Source organism: Salmo salar, chromosome ssa23 (genome assembly GCF_905237065.1).
Source record: "Salmo salar chromosome ssa23, Ssal_v3.1, whole genome shotgun sequence".
NCBI lineage: Eukaryota > Metazoa > Chordata > Actinopteri > Salmoniformes > Salmonidae > Salmo > Salmo salar.
This window is the reverse complement of record NC_059464.1, coordinates 21,852,010-21,874,958: the sequence shown is the minus strand read 5'-3', so window position 1 is coordinate 21,874,958 and position 22,949 is coordinate 21,852,010. Positions and strand designations below refer to the sequence as shown.

Below are 22,949 nucleotides of genomic sequence, written 5' to 3'. Positions count from 1 at the left end.
CACATAGAACATATCTACTGCTTCTTAGACGTGCTTTTAATGAGAATGACAAATCTATAACTCACATTCCTATGTGAATTTGTTTGGGTCGCCCATAAAGTTACATATATTGAAGGGAAACGCTTAAGATGTTTTATGCAACTTGGCCCTGTTCTATGACAGCTGCTCTGGACACAAAACCGTTAATTACCTGCTTAAGGCCTATATATTCAATTTCTTTAGGCAATAATGCATGCTTTTAGTCCATGTGTGACCCAACATCAGTAGGAATAAAGCATATGATGGTGGGGATGGGCTATCTGATGGATATCTGACACATAGGACTGGATGTTCCCATTCCGCCCAAACCTGCAGTGGACAAACTCATAAATATAATTTCAAGCTTAATGATCAGGACATCATGACGAAGTAGGCTACTGGACCTTATGAAAAATGAAAGATTTACGTAAACAATGCGGTGTTTGCAGCTCGGCCCCGGTAGAAGCGCTCAGCAGCATTCACTAAAAAGGGCGGAGCAAGGGAACAGAACTTGATGCGGTCATGACGTAGACTTCATCGAGACCTTTAATCCTGTTCCGCAGCAGTACAGCCGGTATCGAGAGGAGGGGGTATACGGTCGGTCAGGACTGGATTGCGTAAGCTACAATATAAGGCTAACTTTAACATGAATAAATAGGGGCCTATATTCATCGTGTTTAAAATAAGAAACAAATATTAATTGTAGAAAACGCCGACCGAACAGAGACAAACCCCTCCTCTCTCGTAGACTATTTATCTGTCGACGCACCTATTCTGCAAATTCTCCTATGTTGTTCTAGGCGGAGGAATGGAAAACTGCGTTCAAATCCATATTTGTAGATAAATAAATGGGTGATTACGTTTTGGTTTATTACAGACAGCGACCATTGGACACGGCTCTACTCTCCTCGACGGACGCGCTCTAAGATCTGCTCCTCCTCTTCTCCGGTTTCCATCCGCCAGTTGCGCCCCGGCTCGCCCTTGGTCTCGCACAGTAGCGTCGCCGCCTTGTCCCCACTGTTCCTGTCAGCTGCTGCGCATCAGCAAAACATGCAGGATGAGCCTGTGGGGGTGACAACCGAACAACGACCCCCGCCAACAGAGGAAAAGTAGTACAGCAAAAACAACACAATCAATAAAACCGGGATACAGCAACCAAATGAAACCAACAACCAACTGGAAGCCCTCACTTCCAACTACAACCACCTGAACCAGTATCCAGATTTTCCGATTTTGGTCAAGATCATTTTTGCCCGACACAGTCTATCTTTGACCTTCAGCACGACTGGAAAATACATCAGCTAGCTGAGTTTGGATGCGCTGAGTCGCCCCTACCCCAAGGAAAATTCAGTCACCTGCCGCTGAGGCAGCCTTTCACCACTCAAGTCTCCACCAAACCCGAGCGTAGCACAGACTCCAGCCCCGGACGAATCGGCGGTTCGCCAGTGGGGGAGGTTGAAGCCGATGTGGAGACTGCCGCGTCGCCATCGCCCATTTCCGTAAATCCAAACAAGGTTAAGATCCAAATGGACTCCCTCATCACCCACCATATAAATAACGGCAATGGCAGTGGCACCGGCAATATGTTGGCCGGAAGTCTCGGGGGTGGTTTTCCAAACCTCCAGAACCAAGAGATGCAGAACCCGAGTGGCGGCTCAGCTTCACCTCCACTCCATGGATTCGGAACCCCGTGGTCGGTTCAGACCAGCTCCCCACCACCCGTCTCCAACTCGGCCAACCCTATCCACCACGCAAACGCGATTAATCAGATGGCTCCTACCGACCCAGACAACAGCTTTTATCCCGGTATCCCCTCCTCCATCAATCCAGCCTTCTTCCAGAGTTTTTCTCCGGTGTCGGCTAATCCGTGCCCCGGGATTAACGTGCAGAGTTTCACCAGTCCGTTCTCGCACCAGATCAACGCCCCTCAGCAGACGCAGCAGAGCCGCCGGTCCCCAGTCAGCCCCCAGATGCACCCCCAGCACCAGCAAGGCGTCTTCCTGCAGCAGAGGAACAACTACAACCATCACCACCAGGTGAGCTATCTCCAGTCCTCTCTACGCATCTGTTGACATGGAAACCATCATCAGGATCCCCAGAGAATAGAGGATTGATCCATTAAAATGACAGATATATAGAAACTGTTCAAGTGGGTGGGAGATAGTAATATAATACTTTTTTGTCAAGCTAATGTAAGTTAGTGCACATCAATGTCACTCCTAGATTGTATTAGGCTCAGGCTATGGTTATGAATATGTTATTACATGTTAGTTAGCCTACTATACAGAAGTGCAACAAAGCAGCTATGATGATGAAAACAAATAAAGAACATGTAAGAGTAGGGCAGGGATTACATTATTCAATAAACCCCACACTGTGTGTGTGTGTGTGTGTGTGTGTGTGCGTGTGTGACTAACTAATAGATCTGAGGTTCAAATGGAAATGTATTCATCACATGCTTGGTAAACAACAGGTGTAGGACTAACAGTGAAATGCTTACTTACGGGCCCTTCCCAACAACGCAGAGAGAAAGAAAATAGAGAAGTAATAGAAAAGTAAAACACAAAATAATAAATACACAATGAGCAGCGATAACTTGGCTCTATACGCGGGGTACCAATACCGAGTCGGTGTGCAGGGGTACGAGGTAATTGAGGTAGATATGTACATAGAACTAAGAATAAAGTCACAGATAATAAACAGTAGCGAATGTGATAAGACAAAAAAAGTTAGTGCAAAAAGGGCCAATGCAGATAGTCCAGGTAGCTATTTGGTTAACTATTTAACAAACTATTTAGCTGTTTTATGGTTTGGGGGTAGAAGCTGTTCAGGGTCCTGTTGGTTACAGACTTGGTGCGTCGGTACTGCTTGCCGTGCAGTAGCAGAGAGAACAGTCTTTGATTTGGGTGGCTGGAGTCTTTGACCATTTTTAGGGCCTTCCTCTGACAGTGCCTGGTATAGAGGTCCTGGATGGCAGGGAGCTCGGCCATAGTGATGTACTGGGCCGTACGCACTACCCCCTGCACCTTGCGGTCGGATGCCAAGCAGTTGCCATACCAAGTGGTGATGCAGCCAGTCAAGATGCTCTCAATGGTGCAGCTGTAGAACTGTATAACTTTTTGAGGATCGTTAAATCTTTTCAACCTCCTGAGGGGAAGAGGTGTTGTCATTCCCTCTTCACGACTGTGTTGGTGTGTGTGGACCAAGATAGATCCTTAGTAATGCGAACCCCGAAGAACTTGAAGCTCTCGACCCCTCCACTACAGCCCCGTCGATGTGAATGGGGCCGGCTCGGCCCTCCGTTTCCTGTAGTCAGTGATCAGCTCCATTGTCTTTCTGACGTTGAGGGAGAGGTTCATGTACTTACTATGACTGGGATATGTGGTTATCCCACCTAGCTATCTTAAGATGAATGCACTAACTTTATGTAGCTCTGGATCAGAGTGTCCACTAAATTACTCAAATGTAAATGTCATTTTGTGAGTGTGTGGAGAGAGAGAGAGAGAGAGAGAGAGAGAGAGAGAGAGAGAGAGAGAGAGAGAGAGAGAGAGAGAGAGAGAGAGAGAGAGAAATGGATGTTGGTGGTGTCAGTGTGCACGGGATACTTTGTATTAGTCTTAAAGCCCTAAATCTTCTTACCCTTCCAACCCCTCCACAGAACCAGGTCATTGTAGGCTGTTGCAGAGGGAAACACAGGATCAAAAGAAACACACAAAATACCAACAATGAATACAATATCACATTCAGTCTCTATCCACTCCTCCCCGTTCTCTCTCTCTCTCTCTCTCTCTCGCTCTCTCTCTCTCTCTCTCTCTCTCGCTCTCTCTCTCTCTCTCTCTCTCTCTCTCTCTCTCTCTCTCTCGCTCTCTCTCTCTCTCTCTCTCTCTCTCGCTCTCTCTCTCTCTCTCTCTCTCTCTCTCTCTCTCTCTCTCTCTCTCTCTCTCTCTCTCTCTCTCTCTCTCTCTCTCTCTCTCTCTCTCTCTCTCGCTCTCTCTCTCTCTCTCTCTCTCTCTCTCTCTCTCTCTCTCTCTCTCTCTCTCTCTCTCTCTCGCTCTCTCGCTCTCTCTCTCTGTAGCCCATGGTGAAGCAATCTCCCTGGGGGGGCAGTCACCAGGGGAGTGGTTGGAGCTCTGGTGGTATGTCCTGGGGTCGGGACCACCGTCGTGGTGGAGGCATGGGCATCCCGGGCTCTGTCAGCCAGGTCTCCCCCATGAAAAAGCCCTTCTCCAGTAACGTCATCGCACCGCCCAAGTTCCCCCGTTCCGCCGGCCCCATGGGCCCCAAGGCCTGGATTGAGGAGAACATGTTCCGAACAGACAGTAACAGTAACACGCTTATGCCTCTCCAGGTACGTGCTTTGACTGTGGTGTATGTGTTTTTCTCAGTAAGCTACAAAACATTAGGAACACCTGCTCTTTCCATGACAGACTGACCAGGTGAATTCAGGTGAAAGCTATGATCCCGTATTGATGTCACCTGTTAAATCCACTTCAATCAGTGTAGATGAAGGGGAGGAGACAGGTTAAATAAGGATTTTTAAGCCTTGAGACAATTGAGACATGAATTGTGTGTGTGTGCCATTCAGAGGGTGAATGGGCAAGACAAAAGATTTAAGTGCCTTTGAACGGGGTATGGTAGTAGGTGCCAGGCACACCAGTTTGAGTGTGTCAAGAACTGCAACGCTGCTGGGTCTTTCACGCTCAGCAGTTTCCCGTGTGTATGAAAAATGGTCCACCAACCAAAGGACATCCATCCAACTTGACACATCTGTGGGAAGCATTGGAGTCAATATGGATCAGCATCCCTGTGGAATGCTTTCGACAGCTTGTAGTCTATGCCCTGACGAATTGAGGCTGTTCTGAGGGCAAAAGGGGGTGCAACTTAATATTAGGAAGGTGTTCCTAATGTTTTGTACACTCAGTGTGAATTTACAGGGGTGTGTGTGTGTGTGTGTGTGTGTGTGTGTGTGTGTGTGTGTGTGTGTGTGTGTGTGTGTGTGTGTGTGTGTGTGTGTGTGTGTGTGTGTGTGTGTGTGTGTGTGTACTGTATACTGGTGGGTTTTAATGCAGTGAGTGAAATAGGGCCGGACTCATAGGATTACGGAATTATTTCCTGAATTAGATATTGAAGCCAGAGAGTGAGTGAGAGAGTGGGTGTTTGAGAGAGAGTGGTCGATGAAAGGTGGTAGAGAGAGAGAGAGAGAGAGAGCAGGGGTGACAGGAGAACAGTTTAATTGATGGGAATGGGACAGTTTAATATTCACAGCCCTGTTTTCAAAGTACAGAGTGTTTCAGAGTGTAGGATTGTGGGAAAGAAGGAGCAGGAAGGCGACAAACATCAAACGCAGAGAGCCAGACAGAGAAAGCAAAGCAGGAGGCAGAGGGGAAGACAGAGAGCCAGGAGGGAGCAGAGGGGGGGGAGTGTAAAGGGGCTCTTTAGAAAACACACAGCTGAGAATCAATGTCACTCCCAGATGACGAGCAGAATTACCATTTCAATCAGACGGGAGCGGTGTTATTTATTTCTGCCATAGTGGGAGGTGTTAGGGAGTAGGGCTGCTTTAAAGCTACTTTAACACCACGTTTAGCAGGTTTCACCTGAGTCTATTTCAGGATGGGAGTTGTTATAGCTTTTATGAACACATACTTCAAGACACATAACTGATGTCATCTAATTATGCACAGCACAGTTCTGACCTTTTAAGTACAAAGGGGGAAACTGGAGGCAGAAGGTCTTAAGAAAGGATCTTTGGGTGGACCACTGTCACCATACTGTACTTTCCCAGGTGGAGACCGGAAAAACACGCTAGTTATTCCCCTGATGTATTTTTCAAAGTAATCCCCTCATCACTTTCTCCCTTCTGTCATGGCTCTGCTCTTCCTCTTCCAGGAAGCAGGCGAGGCTCCATGAATTGTTCATTTCCATAAACAGTGTCCGACTAGCAATTCCTCAGATTCCATACACGTCTCCTCTCTTTTCCTTCCTTCCTCTGTGTTATGTTTGGATAGGGCTTTTTGCATTTGTGCTTCATCATGATGTGAACGTCATTGACAGAGATATGTAGAGGGAGAGAGAGAGGGGTGTATGCTGGCACTGGGAGAGAAAGAGAGGTGACCTACTGCCTATTCCGTGGAGTGTACATTCCTACACGCTTCGATCATTCCATAATAATGCCTTTATAAATCCTTCATAAGATATGTCATACCATATAAAGGATGTTATAATACACAGACCTGTACTACATTCTTATTCGGTGACAGTGTGGCAACACTCCTTCAGTTGCTACAGCATCACATAAACTAGACTGTCCACCCGATGACAGGCTATAGGATATTTAACGGCCATGTTGTTTTTTCCTCTGTGTAAAGCCCAGCTATAAACAGGCCTGGAGGGAACCTGGCTGGGCTGCCTGTAATAATCTGGTATTATCCAACCAATGGCCTTTTCTCTCTGCCCTTCCTCTTACTGTCAGGGGCCCTGACTGATGCCTCAGAGTAAGGCAGTAAACGTTAGCCTAACATTAGGCTAAAAATCACACACAGATTGACCACTGGACCACTTTTAGATGAGTGTTTTGAATCCTGTGTGTGGAGACGTAGTGTGTGGAGTACTGTTGAGTGGTGGTCTGGCTATGTGATGAACATACGTCTAGCATCTCATGTTCGGCACGTAGAAAATGTTTTTATTGTCTAATTAGATAAGAGAGTAAATATTAAGTTGTGAGAGGTGCTGATATGACCTTTTACTATCTCGCCTCATGTTCTCAACCGTGAGAGGGCACAGATCTGTATAAACCATTTTCTACGTCTTTCTTCTAAATGATCTACCATCTGTGGTATGTTATAAAGGTTGAGTGGCCTCTGGTTTAGATCTACTGTACAGGGGTCTGTCTTATTGCCCCTCTGATGAGTTCATAATAACCTCCATCCCATCCCAGCAAGCACTCTGGTTAAATCCCTGGATTTGGTTTCCGCTCTCTCTCTCTCTCTCTCTCTCTCTCTCTGACGTGCTCCAGAGTTCCTGGTGAATCCATCATTGGGTCCATTCTGCTTACAACCATACCTTAGTACCCCTGAAGTGAATAAATACAGATTTGTTTTTTTATCCGTGGATGTGCTGTTCACCCGTGGAATATTAAGCCAAACCCACAGGCTTACCCATGCCTACAGTATGTACCAGACCACTGCAGGGTTCCAGTTGTTGCATGTGTGTGTTTCAGTTTGACAGTTTTTTTTTTCTTCAGTTGTTTAAGCCTTCATATCTCTGTCCTTCCCTCTCTCCCTCCCTCCCCTCAGGATCGATCTAGAATGTACGACAGTCTAAACATGCACTCACTGGAAAGCTCTCTGATTGACATCATGCGGGCGGAGCAGGATCCAATGAAGGGTGAGACACTACTTACTTACTCCCTCCCCACTGTCTTTAATTCTCATACTTACTGTACTTACTCACTGTATAATGGGGAAGGGCATTGTGATTGTGGAGAATGGTGATTAAGGGGAATGCGTTTGAGGCGCAGCATACTCTTTCCCAGGGAACTGACAGGCTTCCTGCTCCCTCCTCGAGGCATGTTGTTTTCCCCAGAGCGAGCAGCTTATGTTCTCCCTGGTAAGAGTGAGTATTACTGCCACCACCGGCTGTGCCTTTAAATGAACTTACAGCCCTGATCCTGATCCTACTGCTACTGCTTAACCTGGGCCACACGGACAGACAGGAGTCAGGCAGCCTGGCAGCACTCTCTGTCCTGATAGGGTAGGACACTCCTCACAGGGACAAGGAGTAGGGTGACTGGGCTGGCCCAGGAGTAGGGTGACTGGGCTGGCCCAGGAGTAGGGTGACAGGGCTGGCCCAGGAGTAGGGTGACTGGGCTGGCCCAGGAGTAGGGTGACAGGGCTGGCCCAGGAGTAGGGTGACAGCGATGGCCCAGGAGTAGGGTGACAGGGCTGGCCCAGGAGTAGGGGGACAGCGATGGCCCAGGAGTAGAGTGACAGGGCAGGCCCAGGAGTAGGGGGACAGCGATGGCCCAGGAGTAGAGTGACAGGGCTGGCCCAGGAGTAGGGTGACAGCGATGGCCCAGGAGTAGGGGGACAGGGCTGACCCAGGAGTAGGGGGACAGCGATGGCCCAGGAGTAGAGTGACAGGGCTGGCCCAGGTGCTGGATCTTGAGAAGAGACTCCATCCAGGTACACTGCAGTCAGTGTAAAATGACTCCTAGCTAGCTACACACATGGTTAAGCCTACTGGCTTCAACATACTCCCCCAAACCACGGACAGGAGGCTCCTAAGACTATATGGCAGAGACTGGGAGACAATTTTACATTTACAGTACACAGTACAATCCCTTACATTGAATTTGGCACAGTATACTACCCCTGAAAGACTATTATTATTGTTCATTATTTACTAGTCTAAATAGCGATGTCATTCTCACAGCCAGTGTTCGGTACTCCACCTGTACAGGACTCTGAGTTGAATTTCTTGTTTAGCCTGCAGGAGCAGATAGAGCAGACATTTTAGTCATTTAGCAGACAGTCTTATCCAGAGCCACTTACAGGAACAATTAGTGTTAAGTGCCTTGCTCATGGGCACACCGGCAGACTTTTCACCTAGTTGGCTCAGGGATTCGACCAGCGACCTTCTGGTTACTGACCCATCGCTCTGCCGACATAGGCCAGTATTCACAGCACAGAGAACCAGAGGGGAAACAGACTAAATTTAGACATGATCACACATTCACACACAGCATGTGACAGCCAGAGGAGTGCGGAGAGGAGGGTGGAGGGGAGGGTGGAGGGGGACGGTAGGGGAGGGTGGTCTTTGCCATTTATAGCCCTGACTGCTAGGCACAGGGCTAAGCTAACAGAGCAGAAGCAGAAGGCGAGCACAAACCTAACAGGGCTTTAGAAATTAGCTTAGCTAATTGGGCATGGGAGATTTACCATGCTAACATGGCAGTGGAAAAAGGGTTGCTTCTTTTTCAACTGGAGATCGGATCATTTGCCGTTATACATTCTTTCTAACCAGGAAGTTGGCGATGTCTACATAACAGCAAGTGATTCAGGTTTTGCATTAAGGCTCCCTCATTGCGTTCTAGGTAACATTCTCTGTAGTTAAACATGCTAAGCAAGTTCTATATATTTATTTTTTCCCCAGCTTGGATCAACAGGGTATTGTTCTGTGTTCTGTTTCTGACACTACAGCTCAGTAGGCCATGTGACAAGGGTGCTGCTGCTCCATATACATGGCCGTGCCCATGATGGCCTCGCCCTGGCCTCTCCATCTGCTAGGAGTCTCATCCCTGTGTGTATGTGTGTGTGTGTGTGTGTTGTGTGTGTGTGTGTCTCTCTCTAATGTCAGGCCGTGTGGGATGCCCTCACCCCGGAGCCGACGGCCTGCTCATGCTCAATGGTAATTATCTCTTGTGGCCAACGCCAGCTTGTGTCTCTTTTTCCATCTCTTTTAGAAATGTTTCAGTGTAAATGTTTCCATATCATGATTATCACATTGGGGACACTTAACCAGGCTAGTTCGAGAAGCAGGCTAGACAGTATGTGTAGGATGGACATTTCTGAAATTCATTTGTGTTGGGATATACCCTTCTCTATAGTGGACCGGGCTGGATTGCCTTGTTTAATGAGTAGTGTTGGTTCTCCTATGCTGTGTGTGTGTCAGTTAGACTGACAGTAGACTGTAGTAACAGTGTAGTAAACATGTCTCCTGTTATATATGCATATAGAATCTATAGGACAAACTCAGCCATCATGTCAACTCTAAAAACCTCATGAGGGATATGCATTGTTGTTGTAATCCTACTGTGGCTTAAGATAATGAAGTACTGCATGTCCAAGAGGAATGTTTAATAGTGTCCTTCACATGATGAAGTGAAATGCCTAGTTGTCTAAGTCACATGACCAGCAGCAGACGAGCCGGATGTAGGCTTGGTCACATGACTAGAGGCCTAGTGTTGTTTCCATTAGGCTGGTCCTCAGCCTAGCGAGGTTTACAATATAGACTACAGTCCTGCTTGAAACAAAGCTGTTATGTTTCCATCCAATTTGCGACAGGTTTTCATGCGAATATGATCAAATCTGCAAACAAAATACCCACCAGAGGTGTGTTTCTATCAGACTGACTTTGTTGCGGATAAAAGGATAAAAGACATTGTGCACATAAAAAAAAAACAGTTTTGCGTTTAAGATTTCATGTATCCAATAAAAAACATGTTTGTGTTCCCATTGCATTTTCCACTCTACCAATTTTTTGGTCACAAAGAAACTGTTGCGATAAATGACAAATTTGCCCATTCTCGTTTTTTGCACATTCTGCTCTCAGAGAACAGTTCGCTTTGAAATTGCAGTAAAAGTGCAGTAACTGCAGTCGACTGTGGTATTTTGGACGCGGTAATTGCAGAATAACTGCAGTGTACTGCAATTATACTGCACTGTAACCGCAGTTACACTGCAAAATTACTGCAGTAAAAAAACAGTGTTATTTTGGACACAGTATTTGCAGCACAGTTATACTGCACTCTGACTGCAGAATTTTTTTGTAAGGGCAGGTTAGGTTATATGATGAGCTAGATAAGAGCAAGATCATTTGTATTTGTTAATTGGCAGCTAAGCACTGATCATCATGCCACTGGCATACAAATTAAGACCCTAAATATTTATTGGAAAGGAGCATCAAGCTCATCACCGTGCACTTTCACCACCCTGTAGCCTAAACTGTGCATGCATTTCCAAGTTGCAGTGGGAGCACCACCAGCATAGCATCGCGTGACAGCAAATGTACCTCTACATGCTAGTTATTCTAGCTACAATTGCGCAAGTAATAATTTCCACCACAATTTGTTTCATAATTCATTTTAACGACACAAAAAGATGCCACTATGTCGAACGAACAAATGATCTGTCAACGTTTATAAAACGGACACTTCCTGTTTCCATTACACTTTTTTATACACAATGACTTTACTCGCATAAAAACTGTGGAGGGAAAAGTAATGACAAGCTTGTGACCATAATAAGGTTTTATGACACGCCAACCATGCAGTCAGATGAAGAGGAGATGAAAGGGGGTAGGGGTAAATAATGGTACTAGGTACTAGAGAGCCATAGTTTGATTGCTCTGTAGTGTCAGTAGTACCAGCCAGGTCTGTGGGTGCTTTACTTTGCGAGGAATGTCTGCAAGGCATAAAACCACTCTTTACTTTGTTTACGTACAGCAAGGAGCTATGGGAGACGTCGAGGTAAAGCCGCCTTCATGTGACGTGCAGTCTGTGTCATGTCGTGTGTGTTGCGTGTACATACACTACACAGCATGGTTTAACGCTACTGAACTGCAGCTACCAAAACAGTGTCTGGATACAAACAATTCAGTGTTTCTAGTGTCAGCATGACTTATCACCAACCGTGAAAAGGCTCAGTTCAGTCCAAATGATATTTTTTCCTGTGTTTTGTATCATATTGTAAAACAGCTGATGAAACTAGCACTGTAAAAGTGTGTCTTTTTTTTCTCAGTGTTATTTCCTGATAGTTACTGGTTGAAAATACAATCCACAAAGGACCTTCTAATCAGCGTGTTTGCATGGGCGGGAGTTTCTGCTTGCCTGGTGTTATCACCAGGCGGTAAATTGGTTAATCGACCAATAACAAAGTTCCAAACCTCTCTGCCAATAACAGCTTGTTTTAAGTTTTCCCTCCCCACTCAGACCACTCCCAGACAGTCCTAGCAAAATTCTTCCTTGAAGAATAGTTTTTGTATATATTTGTATAATGTATATCTTTTTCAATTTGAATGGAAAACTATTACAGTAAAGTACTAAATTGTTACCGAGTAATGATTTGATATTGATACAAAACGACTGCATTGGGCCTTTAACTGATGTGGGAGACAAAAAAAAGACTTTAGTACGAATAATACGTGGTGTCCCAAGCAGTTGCTTCTTGTACCAGCATTTGCTTTTTGTTTTTGATTGTACTATGTTACAGGTCACTCTGCTGCACAATATGTGTTTACATCCAGACATAGCACATTGCTATAGGTTTCAGACTCAGTAAACCATAGGTTTTCCTCAGTCCATTACTCTAACCCCTGCTACTGCTTTCTCACCAGACCTCTATCCTGTCCTCTCTGTCTGCTGTCTGTCAGTCTGTCACAGAGCTCTGGCTGGAGAATTCATGGTCTTACAGCACATCTATACTAGATTGCACATAATCCTCTTTCACTTCATGTTTATACTTTATATTGTAGCTACAAAGCACAACGCCTGATGACAGTTGTCAACAGCCAATAGCACATGTTATAGACCCTGTGCATTTATCATGTGATTCATTATAAAACGAGAAGTGTATCAGAGCAGGCTGGGGGGAGGAGCTATAGGAGGAAGGGCTCATTGTAATGGCTGGAATGGAATTAATGGAACAGAGTCAAAAATGTGGTGTCCATAGGTTTGATACTTTTCCAAGTATTCCATTCCAGCCATAAAAATGATCCTGTCCTATAGCTCTTCCCACCCGCCTCCTCTGAGATATATAACATTAAGCCATTGGGCTCCATGAGTGTTCAATCTAGTAACTGTCAGTGGGTGTTATAGCAGAGATAGGACAGAACCATTGGTTGCTTCTGTTGTTTACAAACCCCCAAGTATTGAATATGCACAGCAGAAGTATGGGTGCCTTGTGATGTGACTGTATGTATGTTTGTGTGTATCTATGTGGATGTCATTGTCTTTGCGGTCTGACCTCTGACCTCCTCTTCTCCAGGCCGCTCGTCCCTGTTCCCCATTGAAGACAGCCTCCTTGACGACGGGCACGGTAACCAGGGCGTCCCAGGGCTTGACACTAACTGTTACCCCCACCCAAACGGGGAGCGCATTGAGCGTTTCTCCCGCAAAGTGTTTGTGGGCGGCCTTCCCCCTGACATAGATGAAGGTGAGAGGAGGAAGAGCATAACACAATCTTGTTAGTTCAGTGACAGTTTGTCTGTGCCAGTTAATATGGTGGTGTGAACGGTTGCTCTTACTCACGTTGGTTCCTTCTTCTTTGCCCCTGCTCCCTACTCCCTCCTATCTTTCTCTCGTCAGATGAGATCACCAACAGTTTCCGTCGCTTTGGCCACCTGGTGGTGGACTGGCCACACAAGGCTGAGAGCAAATCCTACTTCCCCCCGAAAGGTAAAGCTCCGCTCAGAATTTCTTTAACTGAAACTGACATAAAGGTATGTCATAAAGGTATGTCTTAGCACCGTATACTGTATATATATGGCCTGTAGCTATCAATGAAGTCCCTGTGACTGCTGGAAGAGACAGCACAGCTACGTTAACCCACATTCTCTTTCCATTATGACTACCTACATAGTCTGTATATATAGTACTTAGTCAAATGGGAATAATTCAGTGTATTTGTAGCAGTATTTTTCCCCACAATCGGATATGCTTTCCAGGTGCTATCCCCTGAGAGTGTGTTGTGTGTGTTGCCTAGGTTACGCCTTCCTGCTGTTCCAGGAGGAGAGCTCAGTGCAGGCTCTGATCGAGGCCTGCATGGAGGAGGACGGCAAGCTCTACCTCTGTGTCTCCAGCCCCACCATCAAAGACAAGCCTGTGAGTCCAACACAAACCCAGCTCTCTGTAGGGCCATTCCCACCAGCAAGGACATCTGTGAGACTAGCGACACCTACACTGTGTAATTCTATCTGGCGATGATTAAATGTATGGGATATGTGTGTATGGGTGTGTGTCTCCAGGTCCAGATTCGTCCGTGGAACCTGAGTGACAGTGACTTTGTGATGGACGGCTCTCAGGCTCTGGATCCTCGAAAGACCATCTTCGTAGGAGGCGTTCCCCGCCCTCTCAGAGCGGGTAAACACACAATCTCCCTCTATCACAGAGCTCTCCAACGCTCCTGTCGTTTTTCACTCCGACCCCAGTCTAACCTGGTTCAGTTTATCAACCAGCTAATTATTAAGGTGTGCTAGATTAGGGTTGGAGTGAAAAACCTACAGGACAGTAGCTCTCCAAGTAGAGGGTTGGGCAGCTCTGCTCTAGTTGATCTACTCAGCATGTAATTGGATCGGTATGTTCATGTTGGTGATGGTGAATAGATAAACAGATGTTGTGTTTGAAGTAATATGGACCGTCTGAAAGCTGGCAATGTTTCCCCCTGTGTAATCACATCTCGTATAATTCATCTGACAACCCCCTCCTCCACTCTTTCTCTCTTGCCCCTCCCCCATCTCACCTACTCATGTGTCACCTCCCCATCCCCTCCCCCACTCTCTCTCGTTTCTTCTGTTCTGTCTCTTTCTCTCATCTCTCTCCAGTGGAGTTGGCCATGATTATGGACCGTCTCTATGGGGGGGTCTGCTACGCTGGCATCGACACCGATCCAGAGCTCAAGTACCCCAAAGGGGCGGGGCGCGTGGCCTTCTCCAATCAGCAGAGTTACATCGCTGCTATCAGCGCCAGATTCGTCCAGCTGCAACATGGAGACATTGACAAGCGGGTATAGCCCTCCTCCCTTTCTCCCTCTTTTCCTCCCTCTTTCCCTGCCATCCTTCCCTCCCTCCCTCCCTCCCTCCCACCTACCGCTCCCTCTCATTAACCACACAATCCTGTCAGAGACATTCTCCTTATGATTTTCTAGGGATGACGAGAGAGAGTGAGTAAGAGAGGGAGCGTGTGAGAGGATCAGTCCTCCTGAGGATTTGTGGTTCAAAGGAAAAGAGTTTGTGTGTTCCCTCAGCATCACACGCAGATAGTTAGGCGGTGGTTGCTATGGAGAGGAGAACGCTTGTTAGTGCTGATTGAATTACTTCCATTTCTCAGCGCTGACTCCTTTGTCTTTAAATCTCACAGAGCCTCAACCCTGTCCTTGTTTGTATAGTAGCATGTTCATCTCTCACTATGCATTTTAACTGTGCTTTCTCAGTGTATTTACATGCTGTATGCTACATGTATTTACATCAATACCTATTATTTTATAGGTATATTATTTGGATATTCGACAGGCAGAACAAAAACTTAATTTAGGCATACTGGTCGAAATGAATTAAGGTTAGGTTTAGGAACAAATGTCAGGTTTAGGTTAAATGTAGGTTGTTTCGCTGAGGTTAAGGTCAGGGTTATGGAAAGGCATAAAAGTTGGGTTAGCATAACGCCGTGCGTCGCCATACTGTAGATTTTCTGCCGGTCAAATATACACTTATCCTATTGGCTTTCTCAGTATACACTGAGCTTGCAAAACATTAGGAACACCTGCTCTTTCCATGACATAGACCAGGTGAATCCAGGTGAAAGCTATGATCTCACCTCTTCAATCAGTGTAGACAGGTTAAAGAAGGATTTTTAAGCCTTGAGACAATTGAGATGGATTGTGTGTGTGGGTGCTATTCAGAGGGTGAATGGGCAAGACAAAATATTTAAGTGCATATGAACAGGGTATGGATGGTGGTAGGTGCCAGGTGCACCGGATTGAGTTTGTCAAGAACTGCAACGCTGCTGGGTTTTTCACGCTCAACAGTTTACCGTGTGTGTCAAGAATGGTCCACCACCCAAAGGACATCCAGCCAACTTGACACAACTGTGGGAAGCATTGGAGTCAACATGGGCCAGCATCCCTGTGGAACGCTTTTGACACCTTGTAGAGCCCATGCCCCGACGAATTGAGGCTGTTCTGAGGGCAAAATGGGGTGCAACTCAATATTAGGAAGGTGTTCCTAATGTTTTCTACACTCAGTGTATGTATCTGTGCTGTGTCTGAGTATTCCACTTCTCATCCCCGCCATGCCCCTGTACCGCTATACCCTTGTACCCCTGTACCCCTGCAGGTGGAGGTGAAGCCCTATGTTCTGGATGACCAGCTTTGTGATGAGTGCCAGGGGGCACGTTGTGGGGGGAAGTTTGCCCCTTTCTTCTGCGCCAACGTGACCTGCCTGCAGTACTACTGTGAGTTCTGCTGGGCTAACATCCACTCCCGCGCCGGCCGAGAATTCCACAAGCCGCTGGTCAAAGAAGGGGCTGACCGCCCACGGCAGATTCACTTCCGCTGGAACTGAGGAGAAACGCGATCACATGTCACCATGGCGACATGGTCAGAAGCAACAGTCAAGGATGAGAGACATCGCCAGGCAGGAAAAAGTGTCATCGCCCTGCTTCTTACCGTAAGCTATCAGTATAGAGTACATAACAGTATACAATATATCTATCTTTTGTAGCAGCCAAACATTACAAGCCTCAGTTTTTCACCAACCCCCCCCCTTCACATCTCAGGCTCTGACAACTTTTTTTGTGGTACCTTCATGTTTTTTAAGAGGATATTTAAAAAGAGATCGATTTTTGGTAGTTTTTCAAATTATTTTTATATGTGAGATATAATGTAGATATGAGAATGTCTTTGCATGGGGGCAGCCTGTCTGTCTGTCTGTTTGTCTGTTTGTCTGCTGCTAGCCACCCCCTAGTGGGTGTAGCGTGCCCTTGTTTCTGGGAAAACCTTGATTCTATAATCTGGATGCCTGCCCCAGGTCATTTACCAAAGGTAGCAAAACGATAGGAAGCGTAAAAGGGATACACTTCTGCCACAAAACAAACTTTAATTGTTCATTGTTGCTATGTTCTCTTTTTCCTTATTGGGGAAGAGGTACAAAAATGATAGGGTTATTTTTGCTCTCATTTTGACCTGAAAAAATATAACTACAAATATGAATCTGGTTTGTATTAACTCTATTTAACATTTTTAATCACAAGCTATATTAGAAGCTTTGCTGCTATACATAATATATGAATAGATGTATAGGTGTTATATATTAACAGCATCTGTAAACCGTAATCTTGAAAATGAAATGCAGTCTGCACTCAAACACTCATGGCCCCCATTGCCATGGAAGAATAGAATGTGAAAATTAAAATGCATGTTTGTGCATGCAGGATAGACTTAACCAACACATGCAGGATAGACTTAACCAACACGTGCAGGATAGACTTAACCAACACGTGCAGGATAGACTTAACCAACACGTGCAGGATAGACTTAACCAACACGTGCAGGATAGACTTAACCAACACGTGCAGGATAGACTTAACCAACACGTGCAGGATAGACTTAACCAACACGTGCAGGATAGACTTAACCAACACGTGCAGGATAGACTTAACCAACACGTGCAGGATAGACTTAACCAACACGTGCAGGATAGACTTAACCAACACGTGCAGGATAGACTTAACCAACACGTGCAGGATAGACTTAACCAACACGTGCAGGATAGACTTAACCAACACGTGCAGGATAGACTTAACCAACACGTGCAGGATAGACTTAACCAACACGTGCAGGATAGACTTAACCAACACGTGCAGGATAGACTTAACCAACACGTGCAGGATAGACTTAACCAACACGTGCAGGATAGACTTAACCAACACATGCAGGATAGACTTAACCAGCACATGCAGGATAGACTTAACCAGCACGTGCAGGATAGACTTAACCAACACGTGCAGGATAGACTTAACCAACACGTGCAGGATAGACTTAACCAGCACGTGCAGGATAGACTTAACCAACACGTGCAGGATAGACTTAACCAACACATGCAGGATAGACTTAACCAACACGTGCAGGATAGACTTAACCAACACATGCAGGATAGACTTAACCAACACATGCAGGATAGACTTAACCAACACGTGCAGGATAGACTTAACCAACACATGCAGGATAGACTTAACCAACACATGCAGGATAGACTTAACCAACACATGCAGGATAGACTTAACCAGCACATGCAGGATAGACTTAACCAACGCATGCAGCAAACAGATATCATATAACAGATATCGTACATAAACAGATATCATATAACAGATATCATACATAAACAGATATCGTATAACAGATATCATACATAAACAGATATCGTATAACAGATATCATACATAAACAGATATCGTATAACAGATATCATACATAAACAGATATCGTATAACAGATATCATACATAAACAGATATCGTATAACAGATATCATACATAAACAGATATCATATAACAGATATCATACATAAACAGATATCATACATAAACAGATATCGTATAACAGAAACCACTAAAATCCTACTGTGAGTAGCATGAACAAAAACAATAGAAGCCTAGGTGTAGGAGAAAAAAAATACCACGGAGATCAAGAAAAATACATTAAAACGACTTACTTAAAACATCTTGCATGCATTGATGTTGATACGTTGTTTGATCCGACATACTTATACAAAAAAAATGCTATATTGGTTCTAGACTAGTGGATGCCACCATTTTGTGACGTGGTGGTTTGTGAGGAGTGAAGAAGCTGTTGAGAAGCTGAGTGGTGTTTAGTCAGTGGTTAGTGTCGTCTCTGTGCTGTCTGTGTGGGTCTTGTTTGTGTGTGGACAGAGGTTTTAGTCTAGTAACAATGTAGATATACGAGAATGAGGACATCACAATATTTTGCCTTCACCCCTCCTTTCCTCCCCACCTTTTTATAGTTACTGTGGTTACTCTGATGTAGCAAAGCGCTTAACAGACCAAAAACACACACAGTAGCCTGGCTGGATCAGCTAACTACAGGCATACGACTGGGAGATGTGTGTTTGTGCGGTGTAGTGTGCCATGTGTTACGCTAGTTGGCTAATCCACACCGCTGTTCAAATGTTGTCATGGAGAAGGATTCGTAAGGAAGCATCTGTCCAATATTTGTTCCTGGGTTGTGTGATCAGGCTATGAATTTTGCAGTTTGATGAAACTGTTCTATAAACAATCTGTCTCTCATATGTACAGTAATTACTCGTTTTGAGACTCCAGACCTACAGAAAGTGGCCAGTTTTATGTCCTGTTAGTGAAAGATGACAAAGACACACCCCTTCACTTATAATAATAAAACATTTTGGTCTGCAGAATATATATTAACTGTGTTCTTTGTTTTTTTCTAACTGTGACCCTGTGAGGATATCGCTCTTAAATACTTTTCAGGGACAATCCCTCTCTCTGTGAGCAATGACCTGCTGGTGCATTAGCATATCAGCTGTATGGTACTGTACATGTCTGTATCTCTACAGTGTAATATCCCTGTTATTCCTGTGTCATAGTGTTTCTATGTTTCATGCCCTGGTGTGGAGTCCTTGGTATCCGTAGGTCAGGTGTCAAGTGTTGCTGTTACTACTCTATGGGGATACGATTTTATGTTCATTTATTCACATACTGTATTATTAGATCATTTATTTGTTCCGTCTTGAACTTGTGACCCCCTCCCTGTCCCAAGCATCTCTAATCACTTCTGATAATATATTATGCACTTCCCTTTCTATATTTCCCTCTCTTTACCCTTGGATGATTTGATTCTTGACTCATTTTCACCCTAGCAGTTAGATAGCTAATACAATGCGGACGTGGTTTGGGAAACAACCCATTTTGCATCTTTTTCATTACTCATGAAAAATTCTATTTTATCACACTTCTACCTATTTATAATTCTACCAGATGATTTATTGAATATCATTTTTTCATAATGACTTCTTTAAGAAATTGTGTGAGGAGGCGGTGGTCTTAGGTTTTTCTATGTGAAGGAAGCAGTTATCTCATACGTTCTAATATATTCAAACTGAGTCCCGTTGTTACAGGAAATGTGTTTCTGCCCGTCTCTCTGTAAACTAACAGGGTGCTGAGCTATGATGACTGGCTCTACAAAATGGTAGCCAAAAAAATGATAAGCAACAGCTTCAAAGCAAATTAATAAGGATCCTTTAGCCACCAGCCACCCAACTTGTACTCGAGAGTTCTTGTACGGCGTTCGTGGTGTGGTTGGTGTTGTGCTCAGAACAGAACAGAGCTCGCTTTTACATTGTCACCATTGTCCTGTAACACTTGACTCCTTGTGCTGTTTGTTGAGTAATCTGAGTAATATGTTGAACACTGTTACTTTGTACAGTGCCTTCAGAAAGTATTCAGACCCCTTGACTTTTTTCACATTTTGTTATGTTACAGCATTATCCTAAAATTGATTAAATTAATACAAATCCTCAGGAATCTACAAAAAAAGACCCCAAAATGACAAAGCGAAAACAAGTTTTTAGACATTTTATTTACATAAGTATTCAGACCCTTTGCTATGACATTCGAAATTGAGCTCAGGTGCATTCTGTTTCCATTGATCATCCTTGAGATGTTTCTACAACATGATTGTTGGAGTCCACCTGCGCTAAATTCAACTGATTTTACATGATTTGGAAAGGCACACACAGTGCATGTCAGAGCAAAAACCAAGCCAATAGGTCAAAGGAATTGTCCGTAGAGCTACGAGACAGGATTGTGTCGAGGCACAGATCTGGGGAAGGGTACTAAAACATTTTTGCAGCATTGAAGGTCCCCAATAACACAGTGGCCTCCATCATTCTTAAACTTCCAAAGAAGTTGGAACCACCAAGACTCTTCCTAGAGCTGGCCACCCAGCCAAACTGAGCAAACGGGGGAGGGAGGTTACCAAGAATCTGATGGTCACTCTGACAGATCTCTAGAGTTCCTCTGTGGAGATGGGAGAACCTTTCAGAAGGACAACCATCTCTGCAGCACTCCACCAATCAGGCCTTTATGGTAGAGTGGCCAGACGGAAGCCACTCCTCAGTAAAAGGCACATGACAGCCCACTTGAAGATTACCAAAAGGCACCTAAAGGACTATCAGATCATGAGAAACAAGATTCTCTGGTCTGATGAAACCAAGATTGAACTCTTTGGCCTGAATGCCAAACATCACGTCTGGAGTAAACCTGACACCATCCCTATGGTGAAGCATGGTTGTGGCAGCATCATGCTGTGGGGATGTTTTTCAAGCAGCAGGGACTGGGAGTCTAGTCAGGATCAAAGCAAAGATGAACGGAGCAAAGTTCAGAGAAATCCTTGATGAAAACCTGCTTCAGAGCGCTCAAGACCTCAGACTGGGGCAAAGGTTCACCTTCCAACAGGACAACAACCCTAAGCGCACAGCCAAGACAACGCAGGAGTGGCTTTGGGACAAGTCTTTGAATGTCCTTGAGTGGTCCAGCCAGTGCCCGGACTTGAACCCGACCGAACATCTCTGGAGAGACGTGTAAATAGCTATGCAGCAACACTCCCCATCCAACCTGACCGAGCTTGAGAAGATCTGCAGAGAAAAATGGGAGCAACTCCCCAAATACAGGTTTGCCAAGTTTGTAGTGTCATACCCAAGAAGATCTGATGCTGTAATCGCTGCCAGAAGTGCTTCAACAAAGTACTGAGTAAAGGTTCTTAATACATTTGCAAACATTTCTAAAAACCTGTTTTTGCTTTGTCATTATGGGGCATTGTGTGTAGATTGATGAGGGAAAAAACCGATTTAATAAATGTTAGAATAAGGTTGTAAAATAACAAAATGTGGAAAAGGTCAAGGGGTCTGAAAACTTTCCGAAGGCATTGAATGTGTGCGTCTTTGTTTTTTTAAGAATCATATTTATTTCACTTTTTAGTAGACAAATAACTATTTGATTTTGATTGTATTTTGTATTTCAATAGGTTTGTTATTATTATTATACATATTTTAGTTGTCCTAATATTCTAATTATGTTATTAAGTCAGGCTCTGTTGAAAGACAAAAAGAAACAAACTATTTCAAAAATCATGTCATTATGTATATATTGATGTATTACTATATAACTGTTTTAATATGTCTAAATGGTTGATATATAAGTTCAGCTTTACACCTTTTAATTGAAGGAAAGAAACATTGAGGGTTCTATTATATTCATGGAAGACACTTGAGATTCTCTCCCTGTTGCATCGAGGCCCTTGGTGCCTCTCCTCATAGATGCTCTGAAACTTGAATATAACACATTTTGAAAGGCTGACTAACCTCGATTCTGTGTTGTGACGTGCAATACTGTTTCTAATGTTTGTATAAAAAGTAAGAATTACAGTGTAAACCTTTTTAATGCAGATTTATTTTTTTCATTGCATATTTTGCATATTTCTGATCCACAGCGTCATTTTTTACTGTCAGAAAAGAAACCCCTTTTCATTGCAACTATTTTTAAATCCAGATATCTTTGTACTGATGTAAATGATTGTAATTATTTTGGATAGTGTTTTGCTAACAAAAAGAGATACTTTTTCATGCATATTTCTATTTCATTTCATTTTCATTTTTTAAATTTAATTTAATAGTAGAATACTTTGAGTCATTTTTCATATTGTATGTCATTGATATTATTTTGTATTTTTATGTGGCAATATATACAATTTTAAGAGGCTAATTGCATAGATATTATTTTAATTGGAATAATTTTTTAAGCTAAATCTTTGTAATATTGTTAAAGTAACTCATTTCTAAATTTGAGTTTGTGTATGGATTCACAAAAGTGGTTTGAGGTGTACCGATTGTAATTATAACTCAATGGTTCTTTGATATGCAAAATAGATATAATGTTTGTTTGTTTTGTATTTAAATGGTGTGTTGATTACAATCTGTTTTCTTTAATTTCCTGAATAAATAAAGACCCATTCTGTTCGGACACAACATGCTTGCAGTTTTTCTCTGTGTTTGTCTCTATGGCTCTGCCTAATGTTTAGGACAGTTGTTCACAACCTTTTTTGATTACTGTGCCACCAACTGAATTTTGCTCTGCCCGGAGTACCCCTGCTGTACCCCCTCGTGCATTTTACCTGTAAGCCTATGGTCTCATGAGTCTTCTCAAGTACCCCCTGTGGATAGTCCAAGTACCCCCATGGGTCCTTGTTCCCCTGGTTGGGAACCACTGGTTTAGGATGCCATCACTATTGCTTAGCTATTCTTGACTAAGCTGCAGTATATAGGGAGAAATGACCCTCTGCTTACTAGCCTAACTGTATAAGGAGTCCTTTAGTTGTATGTCTGAATAGGAGTGTAGTGAATGATAT

The 22,949-nt window shown here is 44.2% G+C and overlaps 1 protein-coding gene across 2 annotated transcripts; it reads left to right on the top strand.

Annotated features, from left to right (window-relative positions):
• The first annotated feature begins 389 nt into the window (after window positions 1–389).
• LOC106584219 (cytoplasmic polyadenylation element-binding protein 2) lies at window positions 390–17,731 on the top strand. Of its 2 annotated transcripts, XM_014169258.2 has the most exons (11): window positions 390–2,054; window positions 4,094–4,366; window positions 7,314–7,404; window positions 9,376–9,426; window positions 11,243–11,266; window positions 12,783–12,950; window positions 13,103–13,192; window positions 13,500–13,618; window positions 13,762–13,876; window positions 14,338–14,519; window positions 15,844–17,731. In XM_014169258.2, the coding sequence occupies exons 1-11, from the start codon at window positions 1,545–1,547 to the stop codon at window positions 16,069–16,071; spliced, it is 1,851 nt and encodes a 616-aa protein (XP_014024733.1). In that variant the 5' UTR covers window positions 390–1,544; the 3' UTR covers window positions 16,072–17,731. The 2 variants fall into 2 exon arrangements, with proteins under 2 accessions (XP_014024733.1, XP_014024734.1); XM_014169259.2 differs by lacking the exon at window positions 11,243–11,266 and having other exon boundaries at window positions 392–2,054.
• The last annotated feature ends 5,218 nt before the right edge of the window (window positions 17,732–22,949 follow it).

Coding starts and splice junctions, on each gene's coding strand:
- LOC106584219 (XM_014169258.2), top strand. CDS start 1,545: ATGGACTCCCTCATCACCCACCATATAAATAACGGCAATGGCAGTGGC. Junction 13,193..13,499: donor ATCCTACTTCCCCCCGAAAG/GTAAAGCTCCGC, acceptor TGTGTTGCCTAG/GTTACGCCTTCCTGCTGTTC. Junction 13,619..13,761: donor CCACCATCAAAGACAAGCCT/GTGAGTCCAACA, acceptor GTGTGTCTCCAG/GTCCAGATTCGTCCGTGGAA.